This window comes from Watersipora subatra, chromosome 2, assembly GCF_963576615.1.
Source record: "Watersipora subatra chromosome 2, tzWatSuba1.1, whole genome shotgun sequence".
Lineage (NCBI taxonomy): Eukaryota > Metazoa > Bryozoa > Gymnolaemata > Cheilostomatida > Watersiporidae > Watersipora > Watersipora subatra.
The window spans coordinates 28,522,649-28,539,859 of NC_088709.1; the positions used below are offsets into that span (position 1 = coordinate 28,522,649).

Here is a 17,211-nt window from a genome sequence, read left to right on the forward strand (position 1 = left end):
GCGGCGTGGTTCGCAGCCTTTCGTAAAATATTCCTGAAAAAACTTCTAGCTAATCGGAAATACCATGTACGCGGCCACCCTTAACCGCACCCGCTAATGATCGAAGATTGACATTGCCCTCCAGCTTTGTAATCAGTCTTTTTTCCATGGGACTCGTTTAAAGGGTGTACATCAGAGTTCGAGTTTAGTATAAACTAGAAATGTTGGGACGAATCTCATTGGTTTGGTTGTTTATGTTGGGGATATTATTTGTTGGCTTGTATGCTGACTTTCCCCAACTGCATAGAGCATTGCCTGGTGCCAATGGGAAGCCTGGATATAGAGTGACCTCTTCACATGGTGGTAATGCGAATGATAACAGCATCCAACACAAACATGTCACGAAGAGTGATAAGGATTCTCAACATCACCAACAGAAGACTATGGACTTCGACTCGCGATGGTCCGAGGCTGCTGTTTATAGCATCATATCGTGTACATTGGTGGGATTAAGTGGAATTTTACCACTAATCATCATCCCTTTGGAATCTGGCCCAAGTTTAAAGCATGGTGGTAAGTTGCAAATATACCTAAGTGAAAGCTTTCGAGTATGATTGACAGTAGCTGACTGCTCTTCGAAATCCTTACAGTTCATCGTATTAAGATTTGTGGTTTTGATGTGTTGCTATTAACAGGTTAACAGCACTTACAGCTATTTTGAATCTGAGCTAACAACTTGTGTATTTTTTTTACTGAATTTTACTGATTAAAAAATGATATGTTCAAGCAGACCTGCCAACCCAAGAGTGGGACAATGCGTGAGATTTGGTTTTGGGGTAATTGATGTATCAATGATAGTATATATAAAATTGTGGAAATTGGGGCAAAAATCTCATGCATTTCTCACGCATTTTCATTTTTTCTTTGGGGTGATTGCGTGAGTCTCATGCCCAATGCGTGAGAGTTGGCAGATATGTGTTCAAAGCATCAATCATAGGATGAAGTTTTCTTTTGTAAATTTTTTTCTGCATTTAGCTTCGTTTTAAAGTTTGCCATAATACATCATCACGTCTATTTTAGCCGGCTCCATAACCCTAAAGCTGCTACTGAGTTTTGCTGTTGGCAGTCTTCTAGGGGATGTCTTTCTTCATTTGCTTCCAGAAGCCTGGGCAACTGTTCATACAGGTGATAAAACATTCTGTTGTCTTGTTATATTTTGATATCGAAGTTAAAAGTAGAGTTAATCAGAACTGCTATAAAATGGCTTCATCGATCAGCTTATTTTATTACCGCAAGATTCAAGTTGACAAAAGTATTTTGTTTAGCTTCGCTATGCCCTTTAGTCAATCAACAAAGTAGCTCTTAGGTTATTAAAAAATAACAGCACATGACTCAAGGTTGATTCCTATTTTGTGATTGTTATAGCTGAAGATCCACACTGGGCTCACACTGTTGTGGGTTTATGGGTGATCTGTGGTGTACTCTCATTCATGACAATAGAAAAGGTTTTTACGGACACAGAAGATGCTGAGGAATCTGAAGACGAACCCATCAAATCACATGTAAGTTACCCCCACATATCTTTTAGGCTTCCTAAAAGCAGCGTAAACATGCCAAGTAGTTATTTTTTTTCTGATCTGCATAGCAGAAGTAGACAATTGCTCATCATTCATATTTTATTGGTGTCGAGTCAAGTCGTACTCACTTGCGGTTTGCTACAAATGACGTCCGATCATAGCTAGTCTGATCTATATTTAAGTACATCAATGAAAAAAAGGTATTTCTGACACACTCTCTGTGCCATGGCAACGACCTACTCTGATTCAGAAAGCTGAAGACAAACTTGACAAAGTAGGCCTAATAGTTTTTCAAACTTTTAGGGCCTACTTTACAAACTGCGCCCTAGAAAGTAACCTCTAAATTTTGCTTATTCTGTAAAATGTTTAAAATTGTGCTTTTAATGCTACACAGTGAAGTGAACAAGCTTTGCTTCATAGCTCAACAAACTTTGCTTTATAGCTCAACAAACTTTGCTTTATAGCTCAACAAGCTTGGCTTTATAGCTCAACAAGCTTGGCTTTATAGCTCAACAAGTTGATTTTCAGCTGATCAGATTAAGGGAATTGTTTTTTGTAACTCAAGAGGAGAGTTCATGGTACGGATATAATTCACATGAGAGCTCATTGTATGAATCTAACTTATCTGAGAGCTCATTGTATGATGTAACTCACATGAGAGTTCTTTGTTTGGATGTAACTCACATGAGAGCTCATTATATGGATGTAACTTATATGGGAGCTCATTGTATGATGTAACTCACATGAGAGCTCTTTGTTTGAATGTAACTCACATGAGAGCTCATTATATGGATGTAACTCATATGAGAGCTCATTGTATGGATGGAACTCACACGATAGCTCATTGTATTGACATAACTCAAGAGGACTTATTGTATGGATGGAATGATTTCTTACAATATATTGTCCTCCTTCCTTAAAATCATATGCAATAACTTAAAGTTACTTAATAACATAAACTTATTAAGGCTATGAGAGCGATGAAATTTTCATTATCGCGGCCAGGAGCGATGCAAGGATATGCATTAAATAATTAAAATTTGACTTCGAAGATTGTTATGCAATTATCTTTCCTAAGATTGAGCTACCCAAAAAATTTATATTAATTTTTAAAAATGTTTCAAACTAATGCCAATTTTTCATATAGTTTCTAAGCCTGTGTACCACCTACCAAGTAACCTATCTTCAGTATGGCCATGCTAGGGTTTGTTTAGCTTGTGAAACCAATCCATCCAATACTAGTTGCTTTTTCTTCTCCCGGAATACATAGATTAGCTTAATACTGGATTAGAAAGGATTAGCTGATATCAGTGTTTATGGGTTCATCTCTTTGGATCTTACTAGCTATCTACGTACAATGTGATGGGTGGAGATATGTAATACTTTTCAAATCCTTTGTGATCCAGTGCAATCGTCGATGTCCTAGTTGCCAGTGTTGTTAGTCAGAGTTCTCATTATGGCTAAATAGCCTTGAGAAGGAAGGGGGTGGAGAAGCATCCTTACCAAGGCAAGGATGCATCTCATTAGGAACATTCCCAACCATAACATATATTGTATCGTATGTTTTTGCAAGACTTCCTGTGCTTGCAGTTCTCTTGACACGTAGTTAGTTGTTTCCAAGAACAATCTTTAAATAGAAACGTTTACAACCTGTTCTAATTTATTCCTAAATCTGATGTTAGGCAGTCCAATAAATACAATAAAATATTAAACACACGGCATTCTTGTATTGCGCCATTAAAAATATATTATGCGCCACATTTGGTGTAACTCAAACTTGGGCACTTGTAGGGTATCCATTATTGTTGTTTCTAACTTCCCATCGTCCTATTATGCTGTCTCCTTTATCTACACAATCTCTGCCTTATATTCTTTGGCTTGAGTTTCACCTTTTCACATTTTAGTACAGCTCCAACAATAGTCATATAAGCATTGAGGTTGGTGCGTCTGCCCACCCTGTTTGTTCTGCTCTTAGTTATGTTGATTTTGTGCACGCAATCATGCACCAAATTACACCCATCAGCTTCCATAGGCTTTTAAGGGAATTTTTTTGTGCTGGTTATATACAACTTTACAGGTATGTTCAACTATGAAATATTCTAGAATAATTATATAATATTGCAAATGTCACTGTCCATTACCAGAATAATCAAAGACTCTCTTCTCGGATAGAGGCAATATAACTGATGGTGCCAATTTCACATATTTTCACCCGTATCAGTGACTCTTATCATCCGTGGAAATCGTCAGCTGCCTCTTTCTATCCTATTTCTTCTTTGAAGACATCAATTATCACAGCAGTTGTAGACATGCTTTCTGGCTTCATTATAATTTGTAGTTTGAGCATTTATAATTGTCCGTGATTTCTCTCCTGTTGTGAGTAATAATGATCCTTTCTCACAGGCCTCAACAAGTTCTCATGAAGTGCTGCATCTTTATTACAGCCTGTTGGTGAAGATGACGTGGTGCTCAATGGAAAGCCAGCGTCAGCGGATGAGTCTGGGTTGCATAATCTTAAGTCAAGAGCAAATGGAAACATTCTTAAAAATGGCTCGGCCAATGGAAGTGCGGTTTCAAATGGTACAGCCAATAAGAAGAGTACAGCATCGAATGGTTCAGTCAATGGTGTTGCAAGATCCGAGATTAAGAAAATTGAAAATGAGAATCATATAAAACAAAAAGATGCACAAAGCATTCATGTGAGTAGCTGTAGTTCTTAAGTTTTTGCTTTAACAGTTTGAGCTGCTCTCTACGGCGCCCTCAACACCTGTTTTAAAACTAGGTCTATACTTGAGCTTTGATAAACAATTCTATGGCATGCCAACATATAACATCTGTTTATGCATAGTTTTGCTGTTATATTTAACACTCAGTTTTATATCACTCCATTCTCTTGGTTAACTGTCCCGGTTTACTATTAGCTAGTAATGAAGAGACCCTTGATGTAGCTGTGAATCTCTGCACTTCGAACTGTCTGCGCAATTTCACCGCAATCAAACTCCAGACAAAGTTATTGTTGTCCGTCATCCAAATATTGGACTATACCTACCAAAAGATTGTCATGATGTTGGTTCAGGGTCCAAATTTGCCTATTACAAGCTCATCAAGGGATCTGGTAAACATAGGTTTAGTTACCAGTACACTGTATATGAATATCAGAAACATGTAGTCATTCATTGGCCATCTCTCCTGTTCGTCGTCTCTCCCGTTTGCCATCTCTCCTGTTCGCCATCTCTCCTGTTCGTCGTCTCTCCTGTTCGCCGTCTCTCCTGTTCGCCGTCTCTTCTGTTCGCCGTCTCTCCTGTTCGCCGTCTCTCCTGTTCGCCGTCTCTCCTGTTCGCCGTCTCTTCTGTTCGCCGTCTCTCCTGTTCGCCGTCTCTCCTGTTCGCCGTCTCTCCTGTTCGCCGTCTCTCCTGTTCGCCGTCTCTCCTGTTCGCCGTCTCTCCTGTTCGCCGTCTCTCCTGTTCGCCGTCTCTCCTGTTCGCCGTCTCTCCTGTTCGCCGTCTCTCCTGTTCGCCGTCTCTCCTGTTCGCCGTCTCTCCTGTTCGCCGTCTCTCCTGTTCGCCGTCTCTCCTGTTCGCCGTCTCTCCTGTTCGCCGTCTCTCCTGTTCGCCATCTCTCCTGTCCATCATCTCTCCTGTTCATCATGGCGTTTAGCTCAGTCTTTACCAGCCTCTAAAGACATCTGGAAGTCATCCATCATTACAGGGCGACACGCGCCACCAGTCTAATCCATTCTTGATGATGGATAGCTTCTTAGCTTAGCTTCTGCACCTAACCCTCTTCTGATAGGTTTCGCAAACACCTTGCCCATAGCCTCATCCTATAGCTCTTCGCCCACATTTGCCTTGTTCAGTTTATTAAAAGCTATCCATCCACCTTCTACACACAATGCATCTTGAGTGTTTTGGTAAATTTAAACTGAAATCATGCGTATTAATGAGATTTCATGCTAAAAGTTGCGTTTACTGCCAAAAGCTGAAATTGTGAGTCTGTAGTCAGCGAAGTTAACCATAATTAACCGACTAACAAACTTACGCGTAGGATGTTCCACGCACATAGGTAATTATATACAGACGGCTCAATAGAGAAGACTCTCAGCTGATATATATTACTAGCCTATTGACTCCAGCCCTCTTTTATTAGTCTACGAGTAATGATGGAAGCTCCTTCCTAGGTTGGGTAATCCGCTGTAGAATGTTGCCTCCTTTCTTTACCTAGCTTTGCTTTGGTATACCAAATTTTTTTAATCTTTTTATTTGTTGGTGTTTCATATACAGTTAGTATGCATATATTTCACTCGCACATAGTCTGAAATGTTATTTTTCCCATATTTGGGTGTGCTTAAGAACCCCTGTAACCAAGCATTATGTTCAAACCAGCCAATGTGCTATAAATAACATTTTTATTTGTTATATTAGTAAATCGGTGTGGTTTGCTTGTTTTACTTACCGAGTATACAAAGTATTGCCGCGTCATCTTGTATCTTTAAACATTTAAGCTCCAAAGTCAACTTGGTTTTGTGTTCATGCTTGTCAATATTATTGGTTACAAAGTCTTGGATCATGCCTTAGAGGTCAAAGCATGGGACGCGCTGCACGGGACATACTGGCTGTAAGCTTACGGTTCAAAGTCTAGAATGAGTTGTTACCGGCAGTTGCGTTAGAAGGGAAATTTGATCATGACAAGGTTCCTGCACTGTAAAACAAACTTGCCTTGCTGCTGCTGTAGTCAGCCGTACTTAACGAAATGTAAAAAGTTGTAAAAGTTTTTCCATGAGATTTGGCCTTTTAAAGCAAAATTTCAAGTCTCACATTTCTTGTTTTTAAATCTCTCACATTTGTTATGCGTTTTGCTATCTTTTTTCACATTTTTAACACCAAGTTATATATATATGGCTCTAAATGTTTGTGATCAGTATAGAAAGAGGCTCGCTAGCCTTAGCTCCTTGAATCATAATGTGTCTAATGCCTATGATAAATATGCCTTGTAGATAACAGGGTATTTGAACCTGCTGGCCAATTGTATTGATAACTTCACGCATGGCCTCGCCATCGCAGGCAGTTACCTAATAAGCCCAAAGGTGAGTGAGCAGTGCATGTACCTTTCTTGCTTGGATAATGAGTATTTCGAGATGATACTTGAACCAACACAATTAAATTATCATAATTTTATTTTGTTGGCATTTCATTTCAACAGAGTATAATCTCAAAATTCTATAAACAGCTGTTGCAGGATGCAGCTGTATAACGCTGTTGTAGAGCTTTACAACAGGCTTCAACAAATATAATTTGATATTAGGTGTTAAATATTTAATATTGACTAGATTGCCAGTAAATTTTATAAGTTTCATGTTAAACATTAATCCAGAGATATGAATATTGATTATTACTCATGGCCTCTTCGACGCATTACCATGATATTTGCTCTCTTTCTTTCCCTCTGTAATCGCAGTTTATCCTCACATTTGACCAAATTTGCTATATTATGTACATCCACTAAGAGTACTACCATTAGATGGAGTACTTTGAAAGAATATCAGATTTGCATGGTGAAATTACAATCTACAACATTTGATCCAGTGATTGGTGCTCCAGCTCTTCTCCTATAATCATAAAATAAGTGAGTTATATTCGATATCTATATATCTGTCAGATACACTCTGTTGACTTGATTTACTGCCTACCGGGCTGTACCTCATATGGAAGTACAGCCTATGGACCTCAAACCGCATACAGTACAGTACCTCATATGGAGGTGTACTGCAGATGAGTGACACGCCTTTCAAGAAACACACAATTCTATAACTCTTAAAAAAATATAAGGATTCTGTAGGTTATACAATGATTCCCCTTCCATTTCCACGTACTGGCCATTGCTGTTGGCCTTTTCTATTATTGGCTCACGCTTAGCTCCTTTAAGGGTGCAGCCGTGGTCTAGTTGTCTAGAGCGCTGACCAGCAAACAACAGGTTGTGGTTCAATTCCCAAAAAAAGTCCACTGATGGTGACAAGAATGACATAAAACCTTAAATTGTTCTCTACAATGGCATGTCTCTAGTAGTCGAGGTTCCCTTGCCACTAGAACCTTGGACTCAGACATATCCAGCCAAGATCACAGAGCCCTTGTTTATACGATGCTCATAAAAACAGGCACAGCCTCTGCTCGCAGTAAATTAAGCAGACGTCATACTTGACCTTCCAGAGGTTGTTCATACATACGCTCTCTTAGCCCCTGTAACCAACTATGCATCTTTTAAATTGATGACAGAGTTGAATAGAGGATAATTAAGACGTAGTGAAGCATTGTTGTCTATAGAATATCATATTCCCACCTTCACAATACTCCTAAGTGTCAGAGTCAATTAGGAGTCCACCAAGTGTATTCGCATGTAAAACTGACTACGTGACTCGGTAGCGATTATGTTCCTATGGCAACAGTTGCTTCCTCATGCCGCTGTTGATAAAATAGCAATAACTCACATGTCCTATGTTGTGGAAAAAGGGGATAGAGATATCACAGAGTAACTCGAGCATTTCTCCGTCATAGCTTTTTTCTTATTTGCCTTGAGGATTTGTTTGCTCAAAGTGAGGCTAATATACAGTCGGCACAACTTTCCTGTCGAATAAGGAAAGTCGTTTGTTTTCAACTGAGTCGAGTCTGGTTGGCTATTTTTACTCCTGAATATACCAGAAGGTCATATATCTGTTTACTTCTGTCTCTGTCCATATAAAGAGTAATCATGAGTTGAGTAAATTCCTACTCACGCTGCAAGTTATCGCTCATCTCTTGCTGGGACACTCGGTCTGCTATTTTTAGTACAATCAACTTCTCAGAATAAGCAAAAATTTTCTTCGAATTTTCCTAGTACATGCATCTCAAATTTCTCATGTGTCAAGGCACTCGTATCCCAAGGTATCACTGCACTCCTAGCTAGCTAATATTGGCTGTTCTATAGGTTGTCTTTATTGTTTTTATGTAAATTAATAGAACCCTACTAGGCCTATGGCCCGGCTCACAAAAAGGTGTAAAGGCTGTAATGGAGCAGCTTTACCACACCTCTGTATACTAGGAGTTCCAATTCCATGAATAATATTTCCAGAGTTTTCATATTTGATACCAGCTTGTATTTCTACAGTAATTTTCATGTCAGCAAAGTAGTATTTTATACTCAATTATATATAGACATGTTGTTACCGAGTTAACGTCTAGTTTCTGAAGGACATATCAGTGTCAACTTAAACACTGGTTTTATGGATATAAGCTCGTTTTTTGTGATTGAAAATTTCTGTAATAAAATATTTGAATAATCGTGTCGAGTTAAAAAATTACCTCACAAAAAGTGATCCTTCAGTTTAATCAACCAGGAGTAAATATTATATTTGAAGAAACAACGACGCTTCCGTCGCGTCTGTCATTTGAAAACCGTTAATACTTCAACATCGTGGCTACTGAAAAATCATCGAATAAAAGCTTCCAAGTGCGGAGTGATGTCTCGAGCGGAGACAATATGAAGGCTAGTTTGCATTGCTGCTGGTTACAGGAAATGCTGTCTGTGGCTAGAAACACTAACATATTTTTGGCAGATGAAGGACAAAAACTACTGTGTAGGTCTTGTGAGTTAATCAGGGTTATGCAAACTTAGAACGTTCATAATATTATCATTGGAACCAGCTGCAGCGAACAATATTACTCAAACCGTCACTTAGCCTGAGAATATTGTTCAAATCATCACATAGCTGGTTATTGAACTCTCTATCCAAATTACTGTATATACCTATGTGGTATTGCATCGTCACACTTTGCTGTTGCCATCTGGTAGCTGTTGAAATGATTTATAAACCTTGTAATTTTATTAGAGATAATTGAAGAGATTTAATTAGAAATACTAGACAAGATGTTCTAGAACTTTCGTTTTATATTTGTTGTTCAAGCATATATTGACGTATCCATGGCGACTGCACTATAAAGTATATCGTAAAATAGCTGCCATTCTGTATGAATGATTTGGTCTTGAAGCGTTCTCTCAATCTGATCTATCTATATGATTTGCCGGTGCCGCCGGTGGCCCTTTGACCGATTGAGACTATCAGCTGGTGTCATAAGATATTTGGTGAAACAAAATAAATTAGTGTTACTGATAACATCTTCTACATCTTATCTTTAAGGTCAAGGTCAAATACTAGAGTTACCGACCAGTCTCTGCACATTTTAAAAATGATCAGTTCAGTCATTATTCTGTTCTATAGGTGTCGTAAAATAAACATATTTATTTGTTGGTATTTAAAAAATACATAATTATATTTGTGTTGCAATTCTTGTAAATAGAAGTGTTACATTGCATTCCTAGCCCATGATTGGTTGCAATAATTTTCATTATTGCCAATACATGTACGTTGATACCAGGACCTATAAGTATTAGCAGTCACTTGCTAGTAATAAATATTTGTACTACTAGTCAAGTTATGATTATAGTATGGAGATGGCTAGCCTCGTTCTAAAGCTTGTTTTTATTCCATTATAATCAATTGATCTCACTTTGAATGTTTGTAGTCTTCTCAAAATCTGTTTGGCTCAGTATCATGTCAACTTTATGGATTACCATGTCTTCTTATTTCACTCCATGGATTGCACTGTTTTTCTATTGTACTCTATGGATTACACTGTCTTTCTATTCTACTCTATGGATTACACTGTCTTTCTATTCTACTCTATGGATTACACTGTCTTTCTATTGTACTCTATGGATTACACTGTCTTTCTATTGTACTCTATGGATTACACTGTGTTTCTATTTACTCTATGGATTACACTGTTTTTCTATTCTGCTCTATGGATTACACTGTCTTTCTATTTACTCTATGGATTACACTGTCTTTCTATTTACTCTATGGATTACACTGTCTTTCTATTTCACTCTATGGATTACACTGTCTTTCTAATTACTCTATGGATTACGCTGTGTTTCTATTGTACTCTTGTAGTGATTTGTCTGTTGAGTCTAGAATGTTTTTATTCAGCCCAATATAATATCGGTTTCTAACCTATCATAAATGATGATGGAAGCAGAAATGTGCAATATTTACGGACAAATAATGTAGGCTATATACATTATTAAAGTGAGTAAATTTGTTTAGACCTAGAGTAAAAAGTAAACTTTGTTTCCAGGTCGGGCTGTGTACAACGATAGCCATATTACTGCACGAGGTGCCTCATGAAGTGGGTGACTTTGCTATCCTGTTGAGGTCAGGGTTTGACCGATGGAAAGCCGCCAAGGCTCAGGTAGGATACCGCTATAGACTCGACAAACTAACTGGTACACCAGATAAAGGGGTGTTGGAACAACTAGTTGATGTTCAGGCATGATTTATTGCCTCCTAAATTCTCTCTTATCTAGGGATTATGAGGGTAGCGTATCTCCTGACCAGCCACTCACTTAGTTAACCCTGAATAATCTTCTACTACTCATTCTTCAGTCATTTCACTCTGAATAGTAAATTTCCTTTTTATAAATTACAAATTTTGAAATATTGCGTTAGAATTTGATTAACAGAATTATTGAAGAAGAAGAACATACCGTATTTTGTGTCAATAGTAAAAAGTAATTATGGGAATTATAGCCAACAGCAGATTTTTTACTAGAAATGTTCCAATTCAAAATACAGGAGACGATTTCAGATGCTGATTTAATTTGTCGATCCTCCATAAAAACTCACGCTATATATACCGATCCAGATATATTAAGCAGCATGCTTGATTGTCTTTTTTATTACAAAAAATTCATTGAATATGCATAATTATTTGTTAGTATTCGAACAAATATATATTTAATTTAATGTCGTGATGCTTTTAAATAGAAGTTTTATATTGCAATCTTAGCCCATGATTGGTTTTAATAGTTTTCATCATTGACAATACATTGATACCAAAATCGGGCATCTTCATTTATTATGTACATACCTTTGATAGGAAGCGCAATTCCAAACAATGGTTTTTACACACTTTCTCCAATTTTTGCATCTTATTGCCAACAGATCAATCCAGGCTGACGTAATGCAAGTCTTGATGGTTTTTACTTGGTATCAAGGTCAATATGAAATAACCTTCAATTTCTTTACCATGGACTAGTATATTGTTATGCCTAGAAATCAGCTGTATCCTGTTGTCTATGGTCCATAGTCTGAGATGATAGGGCTATTATATAAGTCAGGTAAAGAAATAGTTTTTTATAAGCAGTATTTGCTGATGTGGTGAAGAGCTATCTACGTGTATATTCTCTTTAGACTTTGTTGACAAGATCCGCATAACAATTATAAGGACACTTGGTGAGAAGCTTTAGTAACTTTCTCGTCATAGTCCTTGGCTCCTATGTGGAGTTGTGTACATGATGAAAGACCTTTCTATCAGTCTTTCCATCTTATTGGAATTATCTCATCTTTCCTTTGATTATGTCTAGCTGAGTATTCTATTAGTTGAATATCTATTACTACTTCCTTGGGACAAACCCAGCTATTTGAGATCACATTATAGTTTTGGCAATATCTTTTTAGAATCTATGCACATCGTAGTTGTGTCCTCTTATCTTCTTTGCTAATTGATCTCTTCCAAGAGTTTGCAGTTGCGATATGGTAGTCCTTGTTTTACTCATTCTTGCAGCATTGTTAGACTATCTTCAGGAACAAAACACATGTAACATTGGAGCCCCATTGTAACATGAATGCAAATAGATGAGTCTTTGATTTGCATTTATTTTTTTAATTCGTTGTTCGCTATTATTCCACTTTGCACTCATCCCCATTTGTTCAAAGCTATGCTGCTTCTAGGAGTTGTCTACCCAATCAGTTTTTTTCATTGTTGGGTGGACAACTGTTATACTGCACTGTCCGGTGTTTCTTGTTATCTGTTGATTATTATCAAAGCATCCTGCTTGTTGTTCAGCTGGTTATACTTGTTAGAAAATCTGGTGTTGTAGGTGATGACTGCAAGTGGTGGTCTACTGGGGGCATTTACTGCACTCATGTGCGAATCGGCTGAGGAGGCTGGGGATAAGACTTCTGCTATTCTACCTTTCACTGCGGGTGGATTTATATATATAGCTTTAGTGACTGTTGTCCCAGAGCTTCTCAAGGAAACAAGTGCCAAGTGAGTATTTGCCCCTGTATCATAGTTAAATAGCTTTAGTGACTGTTGTCCCAGAGCTTCTCAAGGAAACAAGTGCCAAGTGAGTATTTGCCCTTGTATCATAGTTAAAAGTTAGTTAATTATGTGGGTGACTGACCGTGCTGCATTATTAACAAAGCTTGTGTGACACTATGAATTATGATCCTACTAACTATATGATCCTACTAACTATATGACCCTATGAACTATGTGAACTTATGAACTATATGACCCTATGAACTATGTGAACTTATGAACTATGTGAACTTATGAACTATGTGACCCTATGAACTATGTGAACTTATGAACTATGTGAACTTATGAACTATGTGACCCTATGAACTATGTGAACTTATGAACTATGTGACCCTATGAACTACATGTCAGTGTGACCTATGTAACCCTATGAACTATATGATCCTCTGACTTGTATGATCCTACGAACTATATGACACTATGAATTATGTGACCCTATTAACTATATGATCCTATGAACTATGTGACCCTATGACCTATATGATCCTATGACCTTATGCACTAAATGACACTATGGTTTATGTGACCCATGAACTAGATGACAATATGACTTATGCAACCCTATGAACTGTATGACCTTATGAACTATATGACCCTAAGAACTATACGACTTTATGGACTTTATGATTTATGCGAACCTATGACCTATGTGACTAGGAACTATATGATACTGTCTACGCAACCTTATCACCTATGCAAATTTTTATCTCCTTGATTTCTAACCTGTCTTATGGGCTATGTAGCTTTACAACCTATGTGACCTTGTAAGCCATGTGACCTTGTAAGCTGTGTGACCTTGCAAGCTCTGTGACCTTGTCAGCTGTGTAACCTTGTAAGCCATGTGACCTTGTAAGCTGTGCGACCTTGCAAGCTGTGTGACTTTGTAAGCTATGTGACCTTGTAAGCTGTTTGACCTTGTAAGCTGTGTGATCTTGTAAGCTATGTGACCTTGCAAGGTATGTGACCTTATGAACTGTTTGATCTTTTACGTTATCTTTTTTTAAAATTTTCAGTTGGTAAGTTATCGGACAATTAGGGGTTGATTTCAAAAGCCCTTGAAATTTTATTTGATTGGCTATATAACCAGCTGAACTGTAGGTTGACAAATGAGGACTGGCTGCTCAAAATTTCGTCTAGACATGACTGACAAGTAGTAGGCATAAAATACTAGCATGTGCATGTATAAAAAGCTGGCAAGTTTGGCAGGTGTCATAAATTGGCAAGTGTCTAGTAGCTAAGGCATTCTAGTAAATGTGGCAGGCTGCCAAATAAGACTGATTGGTAAACATATCAATTTGGTAAAAATAATAGGCTTAAAATGCGACAGGTTGACTGGTGTGACAGCTTATCAAAAGTACAAATTGTCGATTGTGACAAGTTAATGCATGTGCTGGGTTGGCAAACATGACAGCTCTGTGACTATAAATGGTTCAGGACTATAACAAGCTGATAGGTGTGGCTAGGTGACAAGTGTCACACTAGTCACACCTATCTAGCTTCATGCTGTTTAATATTTTGATACAAATAGGTTTCTAAAGAGCACCCTGAAGATTTGCTTTGCTGTGATTTCTTAAAAGGTCCAATGGAACATGTTTTTGTGAAACGAGTTATTACAACACTGTTCTACCGCGGACTCTTACATCAAATCAGTCTTGAAATGATTAAGAGGCTTACGCCTGCGCTTATATTAACGGATGACTACTGTTCATTTACAGGGAATCTTTGAAGCAAATGGCTTGCGTTATACTGGGAGTTGTCTCTATGCTGCTTGTCACCATAATATTTGAAGGGTAGACACAGGTGCTCTGCATACTGACCAGCTGCCACATGTTAAAGCTTAGGCAGATCCAGCAGAATGAGAATTTCTAAACCATGGTTGCAGTGGTGCAAGCTCTGCTTTATTAAGGAGCTCTGATACATATTTCATCAGAAGTGCAATTTTAAAATGTCATGCTGCAAAAAAACTCGGCTTTGTAAAATGTGCTAAAAATTAATTTGCTTCGTTCCTGCATTTGTGTTTCATTGTTACAAAAATGAAAAGCCGAAACATGCGAGTCACTATTCATTCGTGTCCTCACCAATATCTACCTGTTGGTGTTGTCAAGCCTTGTTCACGCTCGATAGAAACTTGTTAGTAGGATATGGTATGTTGGTAAATTGGCATATTGATGACGTCAAGTTATGCTTGCAGACTAGCATTCTATAATCGGAACATCTGTTGGTTTTGGGAAAGTCACCAGCTTATTCGGAGTTTTTGAAATATTTTCTGGGTCTCAAGATCTATGTATGTACGATCCATGTTTCATGTACTCTGGTGCTAAGCAGTGTATCGTTTTTTGGGTGTTGGAAATGGGTATTTTTGTTGCTTTATTTTTATAAAATTTCATGATACTTTTTATATTTAAATATATATATTTTGAATATATATTATATTATTAGAATATTCTACGCTGTAATGATGATTGTGTTGCAAAAAGGGTTAACATCAAATTGACACAAAGCTGGTGGTTAGTACAATGTGCACACAACTTCAATAAAAGTCTTGTTATGATAGTTGAAAGATTAGCACAAACGGCTGTAGGATACGTCGCGTGATAACTGGAGGTCTTGAAAACTGAACCAGCCCTGCAATGGCAGTTGTGCTACTTCGCTCTGGCATATGCAAAAAACAAACTATAACATATCTAACAAAATAATAAACATTTCTAAAAAAATGCTTAGGATTAATGTGAAACAAGATATGAAAAGAATGATAGTTGCATAGAGGTGCCCCAATTCTTACAAACCAGGTGACATAGGGTACCTAGTGAAATAGTATGTCGAAGAACCTGATGGTGAACAAAAAAGAATTCCACATAAAAAAGAAGGGGCAAGGAAGATTTACGATGGAAAAATGTTTGAATGCACAAATTACGTTGTTGCTGTAGATATTACTAATCGATCAAACACAATATTAACCGACAATAATCTATCGAATCCAGAGTTTCCATCATTTCTAGTTGACCTTGAACCTTAACTTATCTTTTTCACTAGTGAATCAAACGCTAAAACAACTATAAAAAATAAAGATTTATAGATGTATATTGGAGTGCAAGTTGAATGATGCTGATTATGAACTGTTAGGCTGGTTTTAAAATGCAGAGTAGCTTTTCATCACTCTTGCAATACAGTCGACTTCTTGATAACCTGCCCACTGACGCGTCTAGTGAGGGCCAGGCTAGTCGTCTTAAAATAGCCGATTAGATCAGGCACAGAGGGCCAATGCTAAAATGAGATGAAGACAAGAATAACCTTGACAGGAAAAGAGAATCACCTTACTGCAAACGGTTTCAGTGTCACCAAAATAGTAACAGAGTGTACAGCGATATGCAACCAGGTTTGGCTTAAACATTAAAATATGTCTGATGGATGAACAGCTGTCTTTCATAAAATGTTTTTTATTGCTGAAGTTTTTAATACTTCAGTACTTTCTGTCAGTACACCCAAATGGGTATACTGTCAGTACACCCATATGAGTATACTGTCAGTACACCCATATGAGTATACTGTCAGTACACCCATAGGAGTATACTGTCAGTACACCCATATGGGTATACTGTCAGTACACCCATATGAGTATACTGTCAGTACACCCATATGAGTATACTGTCAGTACACCCATAGGAGTATACTGTCAGTACACCCATATGGGTATACTGTCAGTACACCCATATGAGTATACTGTCAGTACACCCATATAAGTATACTGTCAGTACACCCATATGAGTATACTGTCAGTACACCCATATGAGTATACTGACAGTATACCCATATGAGTATACTGACAGTACACCCATATGAGTATACTGTCAGTACACTCATATGCGTATACTGACAGTATACGCATATGAGTATACTGTCAGTACACCCATAGGAGTATACTGTCAGTACACCCATATAAGTATACTGTCAGTACACCCATATGAGTATACTGTCAGTATACCCATATGAGTATACTGTCAGTACACCCATATGAGTATACTGTCTGTATACCCATATGAGTATACTGTCAGTATACCCATTTAAAGCTCCTAATTTAATTAGCCTTCAACATTATTGAAATTGTCCATATACTGATTAGACCAAGAGATGTACATAACTTTTACTCAATAAGTTTGTATTATAATTCTCCACTACTTATGTAGATTCTCTCATGGATAGACTTATTGTCACCTTCGAGCTGTGCTTTGGCTAGTCCGAGAAGTGAAGTTATACCATCAAAACCTAACAGTTCATTTGACGATTCTAGTTTTCTCTGGTCATTGTGATACATCCGCCTCCCACATATTTTTACTTCTATATCAGAGTTCAGTTTGAGCTGCACCACACATTCTGTACTATCACTGAATCTGACATGATAATGCGCTTTCTGCAGCTCCTGCGATTTCACTAAGGTCTACTGTGTCGGCCTCATCGTTTAT

At 37.7% G+C, this 17,211-nt stretch overlaps 2 protein-coding genes across 2 annotated transcripts in view; one reads left to right on the top strand and one right to left on the bottom strand.

Annotated features, from left to right (window-relative positions):
- Positions 1-128: 128 nt before the first annotated feature.
- On the top strand, positions 129-15,194 carry LOC137388703 (zinc transporter ZIP13-like). Its single transcript, XM_068075160.1, has 8 exons — positions 129-552; positions 1,060-1,164; positions 1,405-1,541; positions 4,001-4,255; positions 6,550-6,639; positions 10,724-10,837; positions 12,528-12,697; positions 14,467-15,194. Exons 1-8 carry the CDS (start codon positions 201-203, stop codon positions 14,543-14,545), a joined length of 1,302 nt encoding a protein of 433 aa, XP_067931261.1. The 5' UTR covers positions 129-200; the 3' UTR covers positions 14,546-15,194.
- A 116-nt stretch (positions 15,195-15,310) lies between these two features.
- LOC137388702 (lymphocyte cytosolic protein 2-like) overlaps positions 15,311-17,211 on the bottom strand; it is a 120,672-nt gene continuing 118,771 nt past the window's right edge. Inside the window, exon 16 of the mRNA XM_068075159.1 lies at positions 15,311-16,015. Coding sequence (XP_067931260.1) covers positions 15,905-16,015 — 111 coding nt within the window. The 3' untranslated portion in view covers positions 15,311-15,904. The remainder of the gene's footprint in view (positions 16,016-17,211) is intronic.

What these genes read in the sequence shown, in the direction of transcription:
- LOC137388703 (XM_068075160.1), top strand. Translation starts at nt 201, where the DNA reads ATGTTGGGACGAATCTCATTGGTTTGGTTGTTTATGTTGGGGATATTA. An exon ending in CTGGGCAACTGTTCATACAG is followed by an intron (nt 1,165 to 1,404) that starts GTGATAAAACAT and finishes TGATTGTTATAG; the next exon opens with CTGAAGATCCACACTGGGCT. An exon ending in AAGATGCACAAAGCATTCAT is followed by an intron (nt 4,256 to 6,549) that starts GTGAGTAGCTGT and finishes TATGCCTTGTAG; the next exon opens with ATAACAGGGTATTTGAACCT.